At 39.1% G+C, this 24,882-nt stretch overlaps 3 protein-coding genes across 4 annotated transcripts in view; 1 reads left to right on the top strand and 2 right to left on the bottom strand.

Moving 5' to 3' along the window:
• Positions 1–24,882, bottom strand: part of grtp1a (growth hormone regulated TBC protein 1a) — a 100,539-nt gene that overhangs the window by 60,837 nt on the left and 14,820 nt on the right. The gene's annotated exons all lie outside the window — the stretch shown is intronic.
• Positions 541–11,862, bottom strand: tgfbrap1 (transforming growth factor, beta receptor associated protein 1). Of its 2 annotated transcripts, none has more exons than XM_053323877.1 (13): positions 11,741–11,862; positions 9,358–10,073; positions 8,941–9,135; positions 7,051–7,205; positions 6,844–6,926; positions 5,119–5,299; positions 4,822–4,982; positions 4,188–4,245; positions 3,950–4,093; positions 3,394–3,537; positions 2,903–3,062; positions 2,295–2,755; positions 541–1,201 (listed from the first exon to the last, which is right to left on the bottom strand). In XM_053323877.1, exons 2-13 carry the CDS (start codon positions 10,052–10,054, stop codon positions 1,013–1,015), a joined length of 2,628 nt encoding a protein of 875 aa, XP_053179852.1. In that variant the 5' UTR covers positions 10,055–10,073; positions 11,741–11,862; the 3' UTR covers positions 541–1,012. The 2 variants fall into 2 exon arrangements, with proteins under 2 accessions (XP_053179852.1, XP_053179861.1); XM_053323886.1 differs by having other exon boundaries at positions 9,358–10,068; positions 11,741–11,860.
• cul4a (cullin 4A) lies at positions 13,624–23,211 on the top strand. Its single transcript, XM_053323896.1, has 20 exons — positions 13,624–14,242; positions 15,709–15,824; positions 16,576–16,680; positions 17,544–17,612; positions 17,742–17,815; positions 17,894–18,056; positions 18,170–18,259; positions 18,374–18,456; positions 18,823–18,890; positions 19,454–19,572; positions 19,677–19,869; positions 20,004–20,108; positions 20,269–20,379; positions 20,738–20,823; positions 20,941–21,048; positions 21,326–21,439; positions 21,525–21,630; positions 21,726–21,898; positions 22,016–22,168; positions 22,261–23,211. Exons 1-20 carry the CDS (start codon positions 14,098–14,100, stop codon positions 22,354–22,356), a joined length of 2,277 nt encoding a protein of 758 aa, XP_053179871.1. The 5' UTR covers positions 13,624–14,097; the 3' UTR covers positions 22,357–23,211.

The raw sequence follows: 24,882 nt of genomic DNA, 5'->3' as shown, positions 1-24,882 counted from the left end.
TTGAAGATCCCGCTTAATTTATTTGCTACTCAAAGCAAGAACATGAAGCTTGATTTCAGACGATTTGATGATTGATGATGACTTCATGTAGCTGTCACTTATTACAGCGTCATAGCATTTACGGTCATGTTTCACAATGTGCCTCCTGACTTATTATCAATAAAGATGATTTAATCAGTTCAGAGGTTGAGTCTGATTTCATTCTTAAATGCAGTTTTTTTTTTAGTATTGATCTGAATCCCTGGTTACACTTAAAGTTTAGCAGAGCTATGCAAGGTTTCATGTAGTGTTTTACACTGATGACACACCGATATAGCCTCGATCGCACGACATTCAAAATGTAATGGGGGGGGGGGTGGATCACACTGCTGCCAGTAAGCCACCAACTGGAAAACAACATCCATTTCTCTGACGGCTGTGAGGAAACAAAGCAGCAGTGACCAGATTTCAGAGAGTAAAAGACAGACGTAAAGGACTTAATTTTTTGTAGTACTTAACATTAAAACCCAACACTTCAATGTGCAAGTTAGATCAATATTAATACAGTAGATCAGAACCGTAGGAGTGGTAACACTGTTCATGCTCAAGAAATATTTGTAGCAGGATTCAGATATGGTGTCCTGTAGTCAAAACAATACAAGGACAGATAGAGTACTGAACCCACAGAGAAGCAGAGGAGTCTTCAATTCATTCGTCGTTGAAATGGATTAAAGGGTGCGTTCACACTTAGCTGTTGTAGCGATAAAAACTTACAGTCTGAAAGTGTAGTTTAATTTCAGCACAGGAATAAATATCTTTCTCCCTCCCTCGCACTCTGTGTCAAACTCAATTCCTCTCTTTCAAACGTATACAGCTTTCTTTGTGTTTCTCATCAACTCCACAGCCAGCTCTACTCGGGCAAACGGGTGTTCTGTGCTTTTTTCTCATCATCCCCACAGTCCTCAACACAGTCCTGCTTTATTTCGGTGCCTCCCGGTCACAGATCAAATTGTAGTTTGAAGGGGGTCAAGTCTCACGTATGGTTACTGCTATTAGTTAACTGTCTCTTTGTGGGAGGGTCCCTGACTCTCTGGGCGACACAGTGAGTATGGACAGGCACTCCACCTGGCAGGCACACCACATCAGGCTCGCTGAAGGTGTTGTGGCACAGGTGGCATCCTTTCTTCTCGGATACAAGGATTGGTTTCTTCCGCTCTTTCAACTGGAGGAGGAAATACGTACAGAGTAGAGTTAGTGTCAGCTCAATTCAGTGACTATGAAATACAATGAAGACAGTACAAATAATAAAATTCAGTGAGGAAAAAAATAACAAATCAATATAGTTCAGACAAGAAATGTTAATACCAACAATATTTGCTCGTCTCATTGTTGGATTTCAAGTAGTAATCAACATGTCTCCAATATGAATTATTTTGTTTATAGAAGCAGAACAACGGATTCAAATTAAAAATGAATGTAGTTTATTAAAGTATTTTGCTGCAGGAGGATAGACAGAAGACATGAAACTTTTTATAGAAACTATACATGACTCTCTTCATAATTATGTTATATAACTTTGAGAAATTGTGTTATTTATAAAATAAAGTATTTTCTGTAATGATTCCACTCCTTCCTCCACATATCTATTACTGGGACATACTTGATTGTTTCATGTCTCATATAATAAAGCTTCAAAATTAACTTTTATACAGCACTTCACTATGAATTAATCTACCAATTAGTTTCAATTAAATGTTTATATAAAGTCAGATGAAAATGCTGTGATAATTTCCCACAGCCCATGGTGATGCATTTAAATGTCTTATTTTATTTGATCAACAGGATACTCTGTTTATCATCATATGCGACAACTACGCATTCAAATCTCCACATTTAATAAACTGGAAACAGTGAATGTTTGATATTTTTACTTTAAAATAATTTAAAAAAATCAATCACCTATTAAATTAGTTGCTGATTCATTTTCTGCCAGTTGTGCAATCAATGTATCGGTCCAACTCTTTAATTACATATATATTAATTTATTTACTAAGACGAATGTAATTACACCAATACTTATAAATAAGCAGTCATTTCTGTTGTTATTATAGCTGTTAACGGTTCGTTAAACTAATGTTGACTGGATCTTTAAATGAAAATCTGTCATAAAACAAAACAGAATAATCTGCTAACAGATGGTGTCACAAAGCCTATAAAATACCTCATTAAACTATTGTGGTTAAATGCAGAATTCAAATTTAATAGTTTCTCATATTTTTGAGTTATTGTGTTATGATACTGTCTGCGCTGCTCACCCGGTCATGCAGCAGTTGGAGGTTTTCAGAGTGGGCCAGCCCCAGCGCGATCTGCGAGGTGCGGCAGGCGTGCATACTGGCCCTGACGGCTCGACCCAGGAAGGGCCGCAGCAGCTGTAGCGACCAGCCTTCGGGGAGCATGCGCAGCACGTGGACTGCGTCAAACACCTCCCCGTGCCGATTTAGGAGGTCCACTGCCGCCATCTCCAGGTCTCCACTGCTGACGCCTGCTGCTGATTTTCCAGTAAGGGTTCTGTCGAGATAAACTCCCAAGAGAAGGTGAAACAGCCGCTGTCGGTAAGCAGAATCCTGACAGGAAGAGGCCCATATAACAAAGGCCTCAGCGGACGGGAAGTCTCTGAGCTCGTGCACCAATATGTGCAAAGCTTTATCATGCTCCTCCAGTTTTCCATGTAGTGTTGCACGCTCTAGCAGCAGGTGATCATTGTTTTCTATCTTACCTAAAGAGAAAATTATAACATCAGACATGCTGAGTTAAAACTGATGAGACACAGTGGTTAATGACACCGTTAAAACCTAAAATGAGCATTGAGCGACATTTGCAGATAAAAAGATATGTGTGGTGTTTTTTCAGACATCGGTCTCACCTAAAAGAAACTGTACACGGTAGAGGTTCGACTCCCTGAGCAGAGCTTGGAGCCTCTCTCTCGCTCTGGTCAGCTCCTGTTTGTTTTTTGATGACTCTGACAGCAATGGCAAGACCCTCTCCAGGTACAACACAGCCAGGTGAGTGTGGAATCGCTCCTTCTGCAGCCACAAACGTGTAAAGAAATCAATAAATTATCGTTGCCACCTTATTCTGAAGAAATAATAGAATAGGGATAATAATAGTTGTTTCTAAGCTTCACCCTTAAGTCACAGATCAGGATTGTAGATGGAAGTCAAGGGTTAAAATGTGATTCAGTAATTGTTGGAACTGATACCACAGGAAATAGTCCTCTCATTGTGTTTACTTGAAAATGATTTTGCATAAAGGATCTACTCCAGATCAGAATCTATGGGTCTTGCACAGATTCGGTCTTTCGCTCCAGGATACTTTAACGGACCTCATTCACCAGACTTTATCAGTTTGTTGTACCTGTGTTCGTCTCTCCAGCACCAGGTGTTCCAGGTAGAGAAGAAGCGCCCGGCTGTGCTTTCCCAGGTAAGTAACGACATCATCAGGGTTTAGATCTGACTGATCTTTACTGCCAGGCCTCTTAGTGAAGATGTGGACACCTATCTATGAACAAAAAAGAAAGCCTAGGTTACCACTATAGAATAAAAATAATAAAATAGATTTAAAAAATCTGTCATGAAGAATATAGAATACTCTTATCATTTGCTTTCTATCAATGCAATGATGTTTATACATTGCATGATTTTGCTTATGTAATGTTGTAATGTGTACACTGCTATAAAATGTGTCATCTTGGCTAACTTTGACTATCTCCGCTATTTGCATTTATGTCCTAGTAGTTGGTGGGCATTGCTATTAAACTTATCATTAAAATTAGATTAAATAAAATAATGTGACTGGTTTACATTGCTGTTAAAATATATCCTACTTGTATAGTCAAATTGACAAGTTACTGGTAACCTTCACTGTCTGCTGTGTTAAACTTCTGTGGTTATTTAAGGTCCTGGGAACCTACGGTGGGATCCTTCCGTAAGGCCCAGTCTGCATACTTCCACACCAGATCCAGATTGGAGCAGGAGCAGAGGAAGTCCACAATGTACTCATAAAGGTCAGATCTTGTGTGGTCCTCCAGATCCCCATCAGCCACACGAATCCACAACTGTCATAGAGGACATTAAAAAACGTGTCCATTTAGTAGATATCACATTAGTGCTGACACTTCTGAGAACCAATGATACCAATTTAGTACATACCTGAAGCGCTGCTGAATCCTGACCATTATAATGGTAGAGCAGCCCAAGTGCAAAATATCTAAGCGAGTGGGGGGGAAAAAAGACTGAATCAAATAAAGCCTCTCCCTCATGATTTCATTTTCTGTACAAAGACAAACTAATTAAATTGGCTTGACTAAACTGGACAAAGAATTAAACTCATATCAGGGTAATTAACAGTAGGGAGCAAATAAATGTAATTATCCAACAAAGCTTCATCACAGTTAGTCCCTCTAGGAATTTGTACATTTTGTGTCCACATTAATTATAAAAATTAGACTGATCCCCACAAGAGTGTTATGTTTTTCTGCCAATTACTACAGTTTTACTCATGATTGGACATTGCTGATCTGAGACTTAAAATTTACCCTGATTACTCTTTATATAGGCCGTCAAATGAGGTTCAAGAGTGCAGCCACAGTCTCAAAATGCGTGGGTGCTTTAGATTAATTGCATTTGAGTGTCACTCCATTAAAATTGCTTCAACAGATGTGAAGACTATAAAATGTCCTTGTGTTAAAATGCTGCAATTTTCACATCCTTAAGATAATAGTAAATTAACTTCTTCTTAAAAGGAGCGCCCTAAATTAAAAGACAAAAATTATAGTATACACACTTGTGATATTTCTCCAGCCACGGGACGCTGTCTGTTAGCACACAGGCATTTTCTGAAGCTAACAGGTCTAGAAGGCTGTCGTGATTCTGTTCAGCGTATAGTTTCAACAGAGCCGTGTCCACGTCCTCTCTGCATCCGTTGGCTACCTCTGTGCTTCGTACCTGTGAGTGGAGATGGAGAAAAAAAAAAAAAGTATAATATGTGATAACAATATGACACTTAAAATTTTTAGTTACAGAATTACAAGAGGAACTTTTGATAGGTAAACTTGCGACAAAAATCAGTGCTTGACTTTACCTCTCCCAAATAAGTGATGAGAAATTTCTTGCACCGCAGCACTTTTTCCTGGTCACCCTGTGCCAGGTGGTTGAGATCAGCAAACTCGTGGAGAGGAGGGTGGCAGCGCGTAAATGAAGAGGAAGCTGGCATCAGTAGTGGGTAGAGAGATATCAGCTCCCGAACATCCAGCTGACCCTTCCTAAAGATTATGAAAGTAGGGTTTACACAAACATTTAATGAGTGACACAGTCAAGAACTAAAGGCCAGAAACTAGAAAGCAGTTATTATATATATATTAATTATTAATCTGCAAGTGGATTCAGATTGGCACCAAAATAAATCATTTAACACAACCATGACCGGCAGCTATAAAGTGAAGTTGTAACATCACCACATTTCTTGATTTTGTTTATCAGCTTTACCTTTGCAACTCAACAGCTGTTAACATTAGGCTATTTAGAAAGAAACTATGGGAAAAGTGCGGTGAAACTGTGTGCAAAGTTCCTGAAGTTGTAAGAAAGTTTTTCTGCAGAAAGTTTTGCCATGGTGAAGAAACTTGTCAAGAAAGGGATACTGTTATTATGATTTTAGCATCTATTTATTATAAATGCTGTAGTAAAACAACATGGAAAATCATCACAGAGATACCTAGAGACACGTTATACAAGGATATGGTGAGGTTTATTGATAGCATTATAGAATAGATTAGAACAATGGTTTTGTTTTGCTATTTTATGATTTAAAATGCTGTAGTGAAAGAATGACAAAATAATGTACAGATGTATGTATTTCAACAAAGGAAAATAACAACCTTCATGGTTTTTTGAGTATAGATTTCTAGAGTTTACGAAGTGCACTTGAATGCAGCATGAAGTCCCTTGTTTTACAGTCTACGGTTGGCGCTTTAAGCGATGCAGACGCACAATCGATCTTTGTGTTTCACTTTTTAAGTGCAGATAGCACGACTGTGCCTCTCAAGTGTAGTTGTTGTGATGTGACTGCGGGGTCAGAGAGAGCTCAGACGAGGCTGTTGGTGTGTAGCGGGGCGCACGATGAGTGATGGTGCAGGTGTATCTGGGAAAATATTAGAGAGCAAGACCAAGTGGGCTGTGCAGTTCTAAAATTAGAAAATCAATTTGTGGTGGACAAACTTTTAGTGTGGCGGGCTGTCACAAATAAATGAATGTATGGGAAACACTGATTCTCGATAATATAACTAATTATTTAATCAAGACCTGGACCTGCAGAAAAATAATGGTTGGATAGATTAAGATTTATATAAAGTCAGAGACCTGAAACAATGTAATTGGGGATTTTACCGCCAGGTTTTGTGTAAATTACATAAAATAAACATTGTATAACCAACATTAGTGCCAGTGCCAGGTTAGAATATATATTTAAGACCTTTGTGAATTAAATTAAGACTTTTACATACAATCTGAGGCTTAAATCAATGCTTGTTAAAACTTTTCTAGATACCCTGAAAAAGAGGTTGGAATATATACAGTATGTATATATACATAATTTAACCTAACAAGGATTTGATTTCAATTCTCAAATAATCACAGTGGTGATGGCATGTGCGGGACGAGAGCAATTAGTGATAGTACTTAAATAAAAAACTAAACAGTACTGCAATAAAAATATTCACAGATGATGTAACAAAAGGTTTTTCTGAGCACAACTTGGGCCTTAGTGGTGCTTGATGGACTGGACAGTTATCAAACGGACACAAACTCTTACCTGAAGTGTTCTTTTGCTTCTAGAAATTGAAGTTGGCCAAACTGTATGAAACCCGCCTGCTGGAGGATTCTTTTGTGCAAAATCTGTGAGTAGAAAGTGACATTATATGAGGCATCTATGTTTTTCAGTTTAGAAAAACACTGTCAATCATGTGATTCAGCTTAGATAAATACAAAAAGAGATCTTAGTCCATGTATTATTTGTTACCTGAAACTTGTCTTTGGGAATATTTCTCTGCGCTCCCTCTGTGAGGACGAGTGCCTCCTCCACTCTGTGACTGGCCAGTAAGTCCTGAATCTGTCTCTCCAGCGGCAAGGGTACCAGAACATACACAGCTTTAGTGGAAGCCAGAATGACCTTCCCTAAAAACACACAACACTCACAGGTCAGCACACATAAATAAACATAGTAATATTACATGTGTCCGGTCTATAAACAGCTGTTATACTCTGCTTAATTTTAATCCACTGTCCCAGAACCTATTTCATGATTGTAGACAAACCAGAGGCAATAAATCAAAACCTTCTAATCTTCTTCCAGCTTTAGCTCAGAGCTCACCACAAAATCCCCAGTTCCTGTTCGGTCAGGGACTTTTGCTGCATGTCATTACTCCCCGTCTCTCTCCCTTCATTTCCTGTGATCTTTCTTCTGTCACTAATAAAGGAATAAAATGTCCTAAAAATAGTTTTTTCTGTGTGCTTCTGATCAGAACTTAAATCATTTCAGCTGCGTTTTTTGCAAAGCCTAATTCAATATTTTGGTTTTTTAAATATTTGCTCTGCTTAAATCAAGACTTCCTGTCTCAGAAAAAGCCTACTGCATCCAGCCAGGGGAGCTGTGCTGCATCTCTCTCTCTCTCATTTCCTGTCATTTCTCCAATATGACTATACAATAAAAAGGAAAAAGTGACGTTTACAGTAATTGAGGTCTTGTTCAATATGATCTTGAAATTACATATTTAAAAAAGTTATATCTGCCAAAGGCAAGACACATGGTGGGATCTAATTTATAGCTACACTGTAAAACATTATAACATTACACTTCTGTTAGGTGAAATTTTGCACATCAATTCTTCATCGTTATAACATCATTTTACACATTTCCTCATGATTTAAATTAACTTCCTAACCGTTGTGACATGAACTCTATTTTAGCCCCTCATGGCAGGTCTTAGACTGTATGTGTGTCTCTATGTGCACCTGTTATTTTAGTTTATGTCTAGCAGTGTAAAGTGCAAACAGGCTGGATGAAGGTGAAAACAGATCAGCAGGTGTGGCGATTTTTAAATAGTCTCTCAGCCAGTCACATTGTTGCTCTCATAGCTCTGAAGCAGCTGTGCCAATCACAGTTGAGCATGATGGCAGCTCAACAAACAACTCTTTGGACTGCTGAGAGCGCCACAGCATAAACAAACATCACCACAAGTGTGCAGCCAGAGACAGATGATGTAGGTTTTTTCATCAGTTAGTAACAATGTTAATGACAGAAGCTGTTCAATGGCCGACGGAACGTTGAAAAAGAGGCTATGATGAGCCGTGGTAACCCAACGTCTCCTTCATAAAGAGGCAGATTATGGAGTTATAACCGATCAGCCTGATGAGTGTAGAGGTGTGTGTAATTATTCTGTAGCAGCTGAGCATCATTTTCAGGTGATTCAATGACGGTAAAAACAGTGAACAACTAATGGCGTAATGGGACTGCGCTCTGGCAGATTTATTAACACATCTGTCCTGCTGCCTTCAGATGCTGCTGGGTGATTGGTGATTGTAGCACATTTAGTATTTAGTTTGTTCTTGTTGATAAAAAACACCAAAGCAGCAGATTGACGTTGTGCCAGAAGGGTCATCTGTTTTCAGTTCAAGTTCAACGTCTACGGTTAAATTTCAACCAAAATACAGCAAATCATTTTCAGATTTTAATGGACCTCCCACCTCTGTGCTGCTCACCAAATTACCACACAGACGGGCAAAGTGTGTTTCAAGGTCAGGAGAATACCAAAGAGTTGGAGCACTGCTGGTGCTGGTTGTTACACCTGCACTCCCCTGTGCTTATCACATTTCATAGATAAATTGATTGATTAGATTTGTGTGAGGATACCTTCAAAGACCTCCAGAATGTGTCCATCCCTGAATGAAAGGGTCTGTTTCAGCTGTTGATCCAGCATGCTGTGGATGGTGATGAAACTTTCATCCAAAGCCACCACATAGGGAAAGCACACAGTGGCACCGATCACACTCTCCGACCAGTTAACTGGAGCCCGCTGGGATACACCTTCTGCATTGGCAAACATTCCTGTAGGGAGATGAGGAAGAGGTCAGTGAGATGGTACAGAGAGACAGTTTTGGACATAAGGAGGAAGTTTACTTTTTGGACAATTTAGACACTAAATGCTTAATTATTCATCTAAATAATTGTTAGTTGCACCAATTTTGTGTACATGAAAATGTTAAAAATGAATGAATGATCCAATTCACGCCTAGATACGTTAATCTTCACATTTTTGTACTGACTTACCGAGACCACCAGGTGCCGCCAAGAGGAACTCCTCCCTGTCGATCCTTTTCACAATGGGTCTCCGCTCCTCACTGTTGTAGGGGAAGAGGTCTTGGGAGGCTCCCGTGTTGTAGTTTAGGATCATGTACTGTGTAGCGAGGGCGAGGCACAGGAAGTAACCGTCAAGACTGACGGCGCAGGGCTGTTCAGGCGTGGTCACCTCTTTGACCAGCTGCACTCTGTCCTCATACACCATGTATATCTGCACCGTCCGCCGCTTCGAGGAGAGGACACCCATTTCCACACAGAACGGGTCGCCACTCACTGGGTTCTCATTAATGCAGAACGCCGTCACACCTCTGATCTTGGCTCCACCTCCTGCCGCTGAGGGCACAGTCTCCAGAGTCACCATGTCGACAAGAAACACTATCCCATCACAAAGCACTATCAGACGCTCCAAAGCGGAGGCGGCTCGCAGCTCAGCAACTGGTTTCTTGAGGCCCAGATATTTGTGAAGCAGCTTCTGAGATGAGTAACTGGGTTTCCCTTTGGGGGATGTGACCTCGTCCAGCAGGAAGTGGTGGATGAAGCAGTCGTTGGTGCCGACGTACAAGTGTTTCCCACAGCACTCTATACACTCGATGTTGATGCGAGCCTTGTCGCCCATGAGGAGGTCTCGCTCCACAGCGGGGACTAGCTCAAAGGCCTTCACACTCATCTCGGCCAAGACATCTAGACTAGATGATACAAAACAGGAAGGCATCAACAACACTGCAGACAAATGAAAATAATCAATATGGTGAACATCATAGTGCAAAACATTGATGTAATGTATTATTAATATGCTGCTAGTGTGACTATTCATTGACTGCATATACAGAAACACAGGTGTGTCCCCCATTTACAACAAACTGGATCCATTTTCTTTTTAGGCAGTTCAGCCTTTAGCCTGATCATGAATCCTTCACCTTTAAATAATATAAATAAATACGAATTAGTTCCTGTTGAAAGCTTAGTTTGTTTTTTCATCTGATAAACTATGTTTTTACACACAGAGGACACAGCTGTGTGCACTTTACTTGCTCCCCTTTCTATTATTTTCTGCTTTTGTAAGTAGCTTGTGTGTTGTGCTCATTTGGCTGTGTACTTTGTGTGTATGACACTTGAACAGAAGTACTAATTGTGTAAATTTAAATCACTTGTTACTTCCTATAATGTCCTGTGTAATTTAAGTCTTGCTTTACCGTGGGTTTCACTTCCACACTAAAATGTAATGTGTAACTAACTGAATATATGTCGATCCACTTTCAGATCCACTAATCACGTTGAGTTTAGCTGAGTTTAGGATACTTTCACATATTTCATGTCTTTCTTCAAACATGAGTCAGATGCCCAAATAAAACTGAAACAGGTTTTCCTCGCTGTAATGATTCCTCATGTTGATACTGACTAAGAGATCCCCTTCAAATGTCCTTTCAGTCTAAGTGATGGGGGCCAAAAACCAGTGTGTAAACTTAACCCTAACCCTGAAGAATATTTGAGGGTTCAGCAGTATGAGTTAGACATATCAAGTGTATATCTGACACAGTTACAGTCTTTTTAGTATCAAATTTCCTCTTTGTGTTTTCCTGTAGAGCTGAGGTGGAAGTATACTATAGTATAAGACTGTATACTGAAAGACATTGACTTGATCTGACTAATTTGGATGGCTAAGGCTTCATATTAGCTTCAGATAAACTTTGTAATACATTTTTGCACAGGAGGAGGACTGTGGATTTTGGCCCCTATCACTTTCATTGAAACTACATCATGAAGGGATCTTCTGATGGTCAGCATGAACAAGAGGAATGATTACAGCAAGAAAACGCTGTGTCAGTGTTCACTCGGGCACTTGACTGTTGTTTTAAGACAGCTTTGACAGATTGTGAACCTCTCCTTTAACGACACTTATAAAAAATGTGGAACAGCATTAGCTTCAATGCTAACAGCTAGGTTCACTGACGTTCAGGCTAGTTAGCTTCCCAAAATCCGGAGAGAGTAACAGCAGAGGAAAAACACAGTTAACAGGTTAATATTACTAGCTGTATAAAGCTGGGTCGGTTTGTCAACGGGCTAACGTGTTAAAAGCATGTGAGGAAATCATGATGGTCTTTTGACAGATTGTGTAGCTTCTTCTGGGCCAGCTAACTAAGCTAACGTTAGCGAGGGGCGACTAGCAAGTCATTTAACACTAAGCTGGAGTGTCAACATGGCTACAAATCAAAAGTTATCGATTGTTTGCTCAAATAAGCTGTAAAGTTACGTTTTTATCACACTTGCACAAAGCAAAAAGCGCCTACTCTCCATCTAGCCTCCTTTGCCTTGAGATGCCCCTGCCTCCCCCCAGACCCTGGGCCGTACTCACCGCTGCAGACAGCACTCAGGACGGCGGGCAGACGCACCACAAACTGGCGACAATGACTACTCCAGAGCCAGTGGACACGATAGATACATATAGACAAACATTAACATAGCCATGGTGCAGTATGTGAGGGATGGTCGCTGTGAGGTTCAGAGTCAAACCCTGCTGCTGGGTGCAGGTGATCCGGTGCGTTCAAGACCGTCCGGCTAAAAGGAAACTTGTTATAAATGCTTCCTCTACATGTTTCATACTGGCCTCCTTTATCATGTATTCATTAAGTAGCTATGTATGAGTTTGTTCATATTTTATGCTACTTTATAGTTATACTTTAATATTGTACTTTCTACTCCACTACATTTATTTGACCACTTTACTTACTTTTCAGATGAAGATTTGGCACAATGGATAATATAACAAGTTTTTAGAATACAAAATATTACTAAAAATGATGTTGTAACTTTTTTTCCCTTCTTTCCTCTCCCACTAATCATCTCACAATCCCTAAGATTTAACTGGTGACCCTTTGAAGAGGCCTGACCCCTATGTTACTTGGGAACTGGTGGCCTAAACTAGCTAACACTCACTGGATTAGGTACACCTGTGCAATCTAATGTAATATAATACAACAGTGTTGCCATAAATTCTACATTTATGAAGTTTATATATTTTCAGTTTTTGTTGACATTGTCAGGAAGGTGATAATTCTACTTTATGTTTACTGTATTATTGAGGTCGTAGTAGATAATGGTGGTGTATTAGGGTGCATTATACTGACTGATGTTTCTAATATTTTTTCCACTTCATTGACATACATGAGGGGGGCAAAATATAAGGAACACTAGTCAACACCAGTCAGTACGCCACCACCACTTAGTACGACCTCAGTAATAAACATGAAATAGAACTTTTTTGACAATGTCAACAGAAACTGTAAATGTATGAACTTTAAAAAAGTAGGATTTATGGCAGAGCTGTTGTATTGGATTAGACTGTGACAGAGGTGTTTCTAATGAAGTGGCCAGTGACTGTATAAAGTAGTTGAAACTAGCTCCACCTCCAGCAGCTACAACAGTAACACACTGCTTACACACTGATGCTTCAGTATTAATAATCTAAGTATGCCATATATCAGTCAGAGGGACAAAACGAGTATTTCAACACTTTAACTGCATTTTGCTGCTAATTATCAAATCCCATTCCCGTCAATGTGATGAAAAAAAATCTGTAAGTCGACATAATGAGAAACTTTCTCAAAATATTGACTTACTATCTATAAAAAATGACCAAGTAACTCAAAATGAGTATCTCAAAAATAATGAGACTTAATAAGTCATAAGGTAAGTCATTATTTTGAGATAAAAAATCATTATTTTTGAGATAGTTTCTCATTATTTTGAGATAATAAATAATTATTTTGAGTTACTAAGTCAATATTTTGAGTTACTAAGTCAATATTTTGAGTTACTAAGTCATTATTTTGAGATAATAAATCATTATTTTTTAGGTAGTTTCCCATTATTTTGAGACAATAAATCATTATTTGAGATAAGTCATTATTTTGAGATAGTTTCTCATTATTTTGAGATACTAAGTCAATATTTTGAGTTAATAAGTCATTATTTAGAGAACGTTTCTCATTATAATGACTTACTTTTTTTTCATCACATTGGCGGAAATGGGCTTCCATAATTAATATCTATGTATATTTACTGAAGTAGGATATTTACCTTTACTTAAGTGTAATTTTCCCTGCAGATATTTACAAAGTCAATAGTTTAGCACGCCTGTAGAGAAAGTGAAAACTCTGACTGTCAGTGAACGCCCCTCGGCCCCTCTTCACCCAGGATGCACCTGTCCAGCTGAACTGTCTGAGAAAAGCCATTTTGTTGTGCTAGCTAACCCATCTGGGTGAAGAAAGCCACCAATAACATGGGTCTGTGACACCAAATGCTGAACTATGTCGCTTCTACGCTTTTGTTTGCTGTCTCGAAATGTTAAAGTGGAGCCCGTTGTTGGTTTAAAATAGCTAAAAGTGACATGGATTAGCCTTTAATGCTGAAGCTAAAGTGCTGCGGAGTGTAGAAACACACTGTTAGCTAGCTATCTGTTTACTTAGCCGGCGGTAGTTTGTGTTATTTGGTTGATTAACCCAACATTAATCAGGGTGCGCTTATAAATGTGTTTTAAGTAGATCGTAGCATTTGTGCTGTCAACCAAAGACAGTGGGATTAAATAGAAAAAAGGGGCTGTGTAGCTGACAGTAAAAGAGGCGACTGAACAATCCTGCAATAAGTTAGCAAAACACTTCTTGACCCACTCAGTTGAACCATACAGCGTTAAGCCAAAGCGCTAATCTGATAATGGCAGAGGACACCCGACAGGACAAGAGAGCCAGCTTCTCTGCCATAACCGAGCACAACACCAACGGGATGGCTAGGACCTCATCCGCCGTGGCCTCAGGAAAAAGTGGAGCTTCAAAGAAATTAGTCATCAAAAATTTCAAAGGTAAGATAAATGTGTCTGATGGTGCTCAACCTGTGTGTGTGTCAGCATCAGCATCAGCACCAGTTCACTTATCTAACAAACAAACAGAGGATCTAACTTTTGTTTGTTGTGGTATCAGGTTTCATATGTCAAATCATTCATGGTGTGTGTGTGTGTGTGTGTGTGTGTGTGTGTGTGTGTATTTTACTAAGTCATGTCAGTGGAGTTTATGTCAGAAAGTCCCTCCAAAATAGAGGTTTACAAACATTGTGTTTACCTTATTTTAGGGCTTAATGTGTTACTAATAATGAGACTGACTTTTCACTATTTTAAAAATTGATTTTGTAAAGTTAATTAAAAACACTTACTGTTCACAAGTCCCCTTCTGTGCAAAAATGTATTTGAAAGTTGATCTGAAGCTAATGTGAAACTTTAGCTGTCCACAGTGGTCAAATAAAGTACATATATTTCAATGTTGCAGTCTTACAGTTCCAGAGTCCCTGCATTTAAACATAAAGAGGGCAACTGATGCTAAAAATACTGTAAATGTGACAGATATAACTCAGACTGATGAAGCCTCATATAAGCTTCAGATAAACTTTTAAATGCATTTTTGCCCCCCATCACTTACATAGAAAGCAGATTTGAAGAGGATCTTTGAACAGCCAGTATGAACAGGAGGGGTGATAAAAGTGAGGGAAAACTCTTTCAGTGTTCATGTGGAAACCTCACTGATGTTTTAAGTAAGGCTTGAAAAATTGTGAACCTATCCTTTAAATTTTACAAGTTGCTCTTTTATGACAAGTTTAAAATCATCATAAATTGATAACGGTATATTTTTCTGTCTGTTAGTGAGATGAAGTCATCAGCTATAAACCAACACTGATTTATTATATTTTGATTTAAAAAGTATGGCTCTGGAGAAAGGGTAACAACATCCCAGTTAATGCATAAGAACAAAGTAATAATAGTATTCACGATAAAGTACATCTCACTATATCAAAGAAGCTTTCTGTGTTTGTTATATTTGCTTTAGTGATAAACAACAAACAAGAACACAAATTAAGTTAATTAATTAATGACTAAATGAAATTGATGTTAATTCATACTCTGTTTATCTTGGGCAAAAAGTATTTTAGTGAAAAGTGTTATGTTCTATATCCAGAACAAATTCTTTCTGCACCTTAAGTCATGATTCAGTTCATCTTACCTTTAGATCCAAAGTGTGAGATGTAGTGTACTGACCTTGATAACTTAAGTTATATTGAATTCCTATACATTTTTTTTACCAGTATTTATGCAGTAGTTATATAAGTTCATGTCACATTTGTAGAGCAGGATAGTGCTTGTCAAAAAGTTCCCGTAGACAAAGTTTAATTTCACATAATCTTGACCCTAATCTCTTCTGTTTGACGAACACACAAAGCAATAAAATGCTCTGTTCACTTGCTTATATAAAAATATACATTGTTGGCTTTTTCTAACAGACCGGCCAAAACTAGCGGAGAACTACACCGAGGACACGTGGCTGAAACTACGAGATGCAGTGGGTGCCATCCAGAACAGCACGTCAATCAAGTACAATCTGGAAGAGCTCTATCAGGTATGCTGTCATTTCTTTTTCATCACAGACTCTGATAAGTTTAGCAGTATTCGATCCAAGTCATCCTCACCACCATGTTTCTTCCTAATTTAGTTTAACAACTCATCTTCATTCAAAACGATTTATTTAACTGGCAGCAATGCTTTATCTGTAACATTTGATCTTTCAGTAGATTGGTGTTGTCAGGGTGATTTTAAAACATTTAAAACGTGCAATTAAACAATCTATTTTGAACTTGTTTTTAATGTATTATTCAAGATATTTCTGTAAAAAAATGTGCCATATATTTGTCATGCATATTATCACCCTGCTTTCAAGTGATCTATATTGTAAGTACAGCCCTAATATAGTTATTAATTTTTCCTACCTTTTAGGTTTTCATTTGTTCTTATCAGTGTCAGTTTTTATTCAAATATAACTTTTAGAGACTTGAAACTTATGTTATGTAACTTAAGTTCAAGTTTTGTTATTTTTGTTGAAGTTACATTATTGTACATTAAAGTGCAGATTGCGTTGAAAAGTACCCCAGTATCTCCATACAGGGAATTTATTATATTTAAATAATACAATTACATGATATCTTCTGGAAAAGTGCTAGTAATAATATAGAGTTCACATTCTTAGAAATAACTGCAAAAACAATCAAGGAATCATGTGGGAATGTTCATTGTGTGGTTTAGTTTGAGCAGAGCTATAAATCAATCTGTTTCTCGTGTTCTTGTCTCCCCTCCGGTTCGTCTCTTTCTTGAAGGCGGTGGAGAACCTGTGTTCATATAAAGTCTCCCCCACGCTGTACAAGCAGCTGCGCCAGGTCTGTGAGGATCACGTGCAGGCCCAGATCCACCAGTTTAGAGAATATCCTTTTTGGTGAACAACTTTATCAAGCTGTGTGTTTGATTGCTGAAATATTAGTTGAAACAGAAAAAATACACATTTAGGTGTTCTTATCTTTTTAAATATGATGCATTGTTAGAGGGACTTGTTTGGCAGTCTTTGTTTTCACCAGCAGTTGAATGTAAACCAAACTGCTTTTGGCCTGCTGTTAAATACAATGATGCAGATTTGTTGATTTAGTAGTCTTCTACATCAAGGAGCCCATGATTTCTCTGGGAGACATTCATCAAAAGTTCTTTTAAAACATGGCTCAGCAAAATCTGCTGCCAGCCACCAGTCACATGATATTGAGCCGTTGTTGGTGACCATGAGGAGGGGATTGGTGAACAGTGCCATCAGCCTCTCTGAATACGCTGCAGCGATCGAAGCCAGATTCGGCGCTCCGTTTTGATCACAAACCTGCTATTTTGGCAGTGATGTAGAAGTCGATGTTGTTTATAAGCGCATTGGCAGATTTAAACTCCACTTAGTGATGACTGAGTGCTGCTGGCACTGCGTGTTGTTGCAGTCTTTTCTCACAAGGGGTCGATATGTAACAGTTTAGACAGTTGTTCAAATGGGCTGAGACTGTCAGGTGATGTAAACACCCCTGATAACATGAAGTGAACAATATTTGTTCAGTTTAAAGGATTTTTGATAGATAGATAGATAGATAGATAGATAGATAGATTTGATCTTATCATTGATCATGATCAGCACAGATGTGTATACAAGTTTTAGTTATTATCAGTCAGATTGAATACCAAATCCTTTGAGTACTGTGAAGTTCAACGCTTCAAACTGACTGGAGTGAATGGAAGATTTTCCCTTAACGTGGAGCTCACAGAGTCTTTGGACAACCTTTCCTTCCTGAAGCGGATGAATCGCTGCTGGCAGGATCACTGCAGGCAAACTGTAAGCTTTGATGTTTGTCAGATATTCACTTTTAAATCTGGCTGCACCTCAACTGTTTTTGTTTTGTCTAGCTAATGAGAAAATGCCCTTGAAGAGTGTGAACCCCATGTGTGTTTTTCTCTTGTCTAGATAATGATCCGAAGTATCTTTCTCTTCCTGGATCGTACATATGTGCTTCAGAACTCTCTTCTTCCCTCCATCTGGTAAAGTCACACTTCATTTCATCTATAATCTGTTTGTTGTGGTGCACTCAGGAAGCTGACGTTGTTAATACCTTGCAGGGACACTGGGTTGGAGCTGTTCCGCACCCACATTGTGAGCAACAGTGCAGTTCAGAAGCGCACAGTAGATGGCATTTTGGAGCAGATTGAGCTTGAGCGCAATGGAGAGACAATAGACCGCAGTCTGCTCAGGAGTCTGCTGGGAATGCTGTCAGACCTGCAGGTACCTGAAGTCCTGTCATGAAAACTTCTCAGTAGAGGGATGAAACGTATGGATGTATTTAGTGTGCTCATTGTTTTTACTTTCTGAGTATCTGATTTCTTTTTTTTTTCAAGGTTTATAAAGATTCCTTTGAGGAGAGATTTTTGATTGAGACCAATCGCTTGTATGCAGCAGAGGGACAGCGGCTGATGCAGGAGAGAGATGTGAGTGAGACGGAGCATTAATAGACCTGTGATTGCCGTAATGATAATAAAGCCGAGGATACGTCTTTCATTGACTAATATAATATCTAATATGTGTTTTTTCTATGTAACCAGGTGCCTGAGTACCTGCACCATGTGGCTCGTCGGCTGGAAGAGGAGAACGATCGTATCCTGAGCTACCTCGACCAGAGCACTCAGTAATTATCTCCAGTCTCTTTAATTAGATTTTTATCAATTAAGTTATCATAACTTATCACTGAGTTAGTTCAAATTAAACTGAGTTGTCAGCAGTCTGAGTCAATCAAATCAAGTGGGTGTCTTGCGAAAATTATTAACTTTTTAGTGCAAAGTTTCATGGACAGTGTTTCTGTGCTGAGATGGAGTGAAGGGGTAATGACACTACAAAGACTTTTAAAGATGTTCACTTGACTTTGTCCTCGGGTCGGGAATTGAGAATACATGTGATAAATGATTGAAAAGGGGTCACAGATTGAAGAACTGAATATTTATACACCTGCAACAGATTTATGATGCTGTCATTAATTCTTTCTCATGTTTTGCAGGAAACCTCTTATTAGCTGTGTTGAGAAACAGCTTCTAGGAGAACATATGACAGCAATACTACAAAAGGGTATGTCTGCCTAACTCTGTGTGTGTGTGTGTGTGTCTGTCTGTCTGTCTGTCTCAACATATGACATTTGTGAAGCTTGTAATGTTTAATTTTTGTTTGAACTGTGAGATGAGTGTTAATTGCACGTCATTTCTTAAACTGTAGTTTTTAGTGTTCATATTTGGTTTATATTATTGTTAAATCTTAATCAAGCCCATTTACTTTATCTGTTTTATGAATTTTGTGTTATTACAATTTACTAAACTGGAGTTCATTACTGAAGCTAAAACTTTTGTCTACCCACATTTTACAGCACACTTACCATCCATTCATTTTTCCAATTGTAGATTTGATTCAAGCCATTCATTCATTCAATCAGTAAAATGTAGATGCATTTAAATTTTCTCAAGGAATTTTAAAATCTAATTTTCACCGTCTGGAAAACTCACGGAATAAAGAAAAATCATCAAAAGTTTTGGAAAAGTCCTGGAATTTAATTTAGTTGTGTGTAATAAATCAAGGTTGTGAATGGCCATGGAAATTATGGGAATGGAAATTTTCTTTTTCTCTTTTTTTTGTTCCAGGTCTGAGCATCCTGCTGGATGAGAACCGTGTTACTGAGCTGGCCCTCCTTTACCAGCTCTTCAGTAAAGTGAAGGGAGGACTTCCCACACTGCTGCAGTTCTGGAGGGATTACATCAAGGTATACTTAAAAAAAAAACACACACACACATAGACATATAACATATCAGGAAATTGTGCAGAGTGAGCCATAAGACTTCAACATCATGAACTTTCTGGTTGTAGTCCTTTGGTGGAGAGATTGTATGCACACCAGAAAAAGACAAGGATATGGTGCAGGAGCTTCTGGACTTCAAGGACAAGATGGACAACGTGGCGCAGACCTGCTTCACACGGAACGAGGCATTCATCAACGCCATGAAAGAGGCCTTTGAGACGTTCATCAACAAGAGGCCCAACAAACCTGCTGAACTTATCGGTGAGTCGGGCTAAATAAACAGCCATGCTTTTACATTTTAACAACTTTTTGTAAACAACGTTGTACTTTTTATTGCAGTTTGTGTTAGTTCCAGCGTGTTGTAACCACTTTCTTGGTTCTTGCTTCCTGTCCAGCTAAATATGTGGATTCTAAGTTGCGAGCCGGGAACAAGGAGGCCACAGAAGAGGAGCTGGAGAGAATTTTAGATAAGATAATGATAATCTTCCGTTTCATACATGGTACGTTCCACTTCAGTGTGTATATGTGTGTGCATGCAGAACGTCTTTGGTGAATGCGCATGTCCAACTGTTGGCTCTCTCAGTTAATTAGTGTTACTAACCGCTATGAAGCTTGTTGCAGCCTGTTGAGACCTTTTTCATCTCTCTTCCCCTCCTCCAGGAAAAGATGTGTTTGAAGCCTTCTACAAGAAGGACTTGGCTAAGCGCCTGCTGGTCGGCAAGAGTGCTTCTGTCGATGCTGAGAAGTCGATGCTCTCCAAGCTCAAACATGGTGAATCTCTAGTCCAATATCCTACTAATTAAATATGTTTAGAGTTTTTAAGACTTTTAATTTATGTAGTTGTCTGCACAATATAACCACATTATATGCTTTGAGATTTTCTTTGATTTTATACATGAAACGCGTCAAATGTATTTTAAAATCTTCCTGTTGAAGATTTGAAGTTTCCTCTTGATGCTCTGCAGCAGCACAGGATATGAGCAGAGATGATTTTCAGTTCTGCTCAGTGTTTAAGTGGTTGAAGCACTTAACTGAGTGTTGATAAAATCTGTGACGGGCTATAATGGGAGTATGTGTGTTTGTGTTCGAACAAGCCTGTTGTGATATTTGTGGTTTTGACTTCCTCCAGAGTGCGGAGCAGCATTTACCAGTAAGTTGGAGGGGATGTTCAAGGACATGGAGCTGTCCAAAGACATCATGATCCAGTTCAAACAGGTACACGTTGCCTCTGCGCACATACACACATTGAAAAAACGTGTTACTACAAACTGTGCTGTGTAATTTAATGCATTTTTCATGCATAATTGTAAATGTTATGATATTTCTATGCAGTACATGCAGAACCAGAGTGAGCCCAGCAACATAGAACTTACTGTCAACATCCTCACAATGGGCTACTGGCCTTCATACACACCTATGGAGGTCCACTTGCCCTCGGAGGTAAGTGATCCTGTGTTTCATGGAAGCAGATCATGCAGTTCTGATCCTAAAAAGCCACAAAATGCCAAATTTCAACTTTTATTAGTGGGTTAACATTTTTTAGCTCTTTTTACCTTCTAATTCATAATTAGTGGAAAGCATCATGTTTGGTGAATGGGGAAATTATTATAAAAAAGGGACCTGAGTTCACTTCCTTGTGTCAGAGGTTTCAACGTGGTCTCTAAACATCAGCTGATCTTTAATGTGTCGTGTCTCTCTTCTTTCTGTGTTGTGGTAGATGGTGAAACTCCAGGAGGTGTTCAAGCTGTTCTACCTGGGGAAGCATAGCGGGAGGAAGCTGCAGTGGCAGCCCACGCTGGGCCACGCTGTGCTGAAGGCAGAGTTCAAAGAGGTTAGTTTCCGTCATACAAATCATCCCGCCCATATTTCTTTGCATCATAAAGTCTGCCTCTCACACTGAGCACCTTATCCTGCAGGGTAAGAAGGAGCTGCAGGTCTCTCTGTTCCAGACTCTGGTGCTGCTGATGTTTACTGAGGGGGAGGAGTTCAGCATGGAGGAGATTCGCACCGCCACAGGCATAGGTTAGGCATCTATTTTTATAAATATACTTGATGTGCTAAGTCGTGAAAGAAGTGTCTGCTCCATCACATAAGTGTTTCTCTCTGGTCCTGTACAGAGGAGGGGGAGCTCAGGCGTACGCTGCAGTCCCTGGCCTGCGGGAAAGCACGCGTCCTCAACAAGAATCCTCGAGGGAAAGACGTGGAGGATGGAGACCGCTTCAATTTCAACAATGATTTCAAACACAAACTGTTCCGCATCAAGATCAACCAGATCCAGATGAAGGAAACGGTAAAACCACATTTCATAAATTAGTTTACAGTTTTAGTCACTACCATCATGTTTTTACCAATGAAAAACAGGGATGTGAAATGTTACTCAATTTTTTTTATTATATGTTTCTTATAGGTCGAGGAGCAGGTAAGCACCACAGAGCGCGTGTTTCAGGACAGGCAGTATCAGATCGATGCAGCTGTGGTGCGCATCATGAAGATGAGGAAGACCCTCAGTCACAACTTGCTCGTATCGGAGCTCTACAACCAGCTGAAGTTCCCTGTCAAGGTGACGTATCCGAAACTTTTCATCATTCAGGTTTTTCTTCCCATACACACATAAAGCTCATCAGCATCTCATCTGACCTCTCGTCTCCACAGCCGGGCGATCTGAAGAAGAGGATCGAGTCACTCATAGACAGAGACTACATGGAGCGGGACAAGGAGACTCCGAACCAGTACCACTATGTTGCCTGAGGGGGTGCCACTGTCGCTGCCATGCTTTTTTTCACAGCAAGCATACAGCTGGCCCCCAAAAACAACATTGCAGCCCTTCAGCCACCCGACTCTCCTCTGGTGCCCATCTTTCCCTTCATCCACAATCCTGGGCGCAACGTCCAGATGACACAGAGAGCTCCAGAGAGGCGAGAGACTCGGCTGTTACTCCTCCCCCAGTCTGAGTTATGTTTAGCGGGAGCGCAGCTGGTCTGAGATGGGGCTGGAGGAGCGGTCCGGGTTGTTGATGGTTGATTTATGTGACTTACAAATCTGCTAATGCAAAACTCAACTGAAAATAACTAGCACTTTCCTCTTGTTTTTTTTTTTTTTTCGTTTTGCCCCTCCCCCACCCCCCTCCCCTCGGGATTGGGATTGTTTTGGGGTTGTTTTTTTTTCTTTTTTTTTCTCCATCACGTTGTTCTAAAATCACTTATTTTCTATTATAGTTGGTTTGGTGTTGAGTTTTAAGTTTTGTTTTTTTTTTGTTTTCCTTTTTGTTCTCCTTTTATGAATGGCTGCATAAACTGCTGAGTGTTAACCTGATTGGCCGGTTGTTTGATTTGGCAGAGAAACAACAAAACGAGGGGCAAGGACAAGAAGAGCGAGAGAAGAGACTTGAGAAGGGATGAAGTGGGTCAGAGGGAAGGGTTCACATTGTTTGGATCATAGAGATGGAATGACGTGCGGGCGAGCCACATGCGTATTTCTTTGGGTATCTTATATGTTTTGACCAAAATGTCCAAATGTCTAATGTCATGTGCTGAAGTTTTTGTAGATCAGATTGTATTCTATGTAAGAGTGAGAAAAGTGAACCTGAATAAATGGATATTTAATGATTCATTGAATGATTTGTAGACAACCATATGATAGTCTATATTTTTTGTCTGTTAAAGCTGACAGTTTGAAGCTCCCTTTCTCTCTAATCCGGTTTTATGAAATCAATCTGAGTACATTTTTAAAACATGTTCATAGTAGTGAAATAAGAGCAGTTTTGTCAACTGTGAAGTAAGGAAGATTCGAGGCTTGTATGCTGCAGTTTTGAGGCCCCAAAGGATAAAAAAAAGAAAAAGAAGATTGTCTGTTTTCCATAAACATTTGATGTTTGGAGTGTGGATTTTTTTTTTTTTGTCCGTTTGGGATTTCAAAAAAAAAAAAACGAATGTATTTTCAATAAATAATCATCAATCTAAAGAAATTAGCCATCCAGGCCTTCAGTATCTCAAGTTCGAGTTACAGAAAGATTGAACGGAAAATGAAAGGTTGTCTTTCACTATTACAGCAGGGAATCCACATTTTTGGTAATAGAGCTGCATCAAATCTGTGACCAAGAACTACTTTTTGTCTGTTTCACTTTGACGCTATAAAATGGCTTGTCTGCAGCTTAAAAATGTGGTTAAACTATGCAGGGAGAATGTAGCAGGGTCCTGGTAAGTATTTGACAGCAACATTAAAGCAGACTCTGCGTTCCTTCTGGGGTTTTGCATACCCTCGTGAATTGATGAAAGTGTCAGCTGACTACCCACAACACATGCACTTTGCAGCTTGCACAACACAGGGTGTGTGTGTGTGTGTGTGTGTGGACTCACATGCTCTCCCTCCCACATAGCAATTGATTTTTTACATGCCAAGAATGTCCTATATAAAAAAAACACCCCATCCTGGTTCCCTACTTTACCAGGCAACTACTATAGTTTGAATTATGTTTAGTTATTAAATGATTAAATGTTTTTAAGAGGGAAATGATCTTTATTTGTTGTGAGAGTTCCTCGAAACAAGAAGTCATTGTAACAGTGTTCCTGGTAGTGGACTCTTAGCTCATTAGCTGTCTCTTGACACTATGTTGCTATCACCAGGGTTGGGAGGGTTACTTTGGAAATGTCATAGGTTACAGATTACTAGTTACTGTATTGAAAATGTAATAACTAATGTAACCATTTCATTCACTTAATCAAAGTACTGTAACTTATTACATTTGACTACTTTTCTAACAAATGTTGTCAGCTGTTGGAGTAAGTGTACCCATTAAGCACCAAAATCTAAATTCAGGTGTTTTTCATGGATGCTGATTTATAAAGGAGATCATTTCTTATGAAGCAAGAAGTATCTCTTGTTTGAAAATGTATTCATTAGATACATATAGATTTTGGAATATAAAATAAAATTTTATGAAAAAAGTCAAAAAGTCTGGCATGGGCCTTATTGGTACTGTGACACCAGTTAAGCCCACTTCATGATTTATTTACAAAGTATATTAAATATTATTTTCAAAGAATTTGAAACAGTAATGTATTCAGTAACATGTTGAATATTTAAAAAATAGGAGAAAAACCCTCCTTGACTTCAGATGTAACCCCCTTTGTAATCAACATTTTCATGAGTAATTGTAATTAAATTATACTTTTTTTCCCCTCAGTAACTGTAACAGATTACACTTACATGTATTTTGTAATGAAATTACGTAACGCCATTACATGTGACTAGTTACTCCCCAACACTGGTTATCGC

This window comes from Scomber japonicus, chromosome 1 (genome assembly GCF_027409825.1).
Source record: "Scomber japonicus isolate fScoJap1 chromosome 1, fScoJap1.pri, whole genome shotgun sequence".
In the NCBI taxonomy this organism is placed as follows: Eukaryota; Metazoa; Chordata; class Actinopteri; order Scombriformes; family Scombridae; genus Scomber; species Scomber japonicus.
This window is presented reverse-complemented; position numbering and strand designations above follow the sequence as displayed.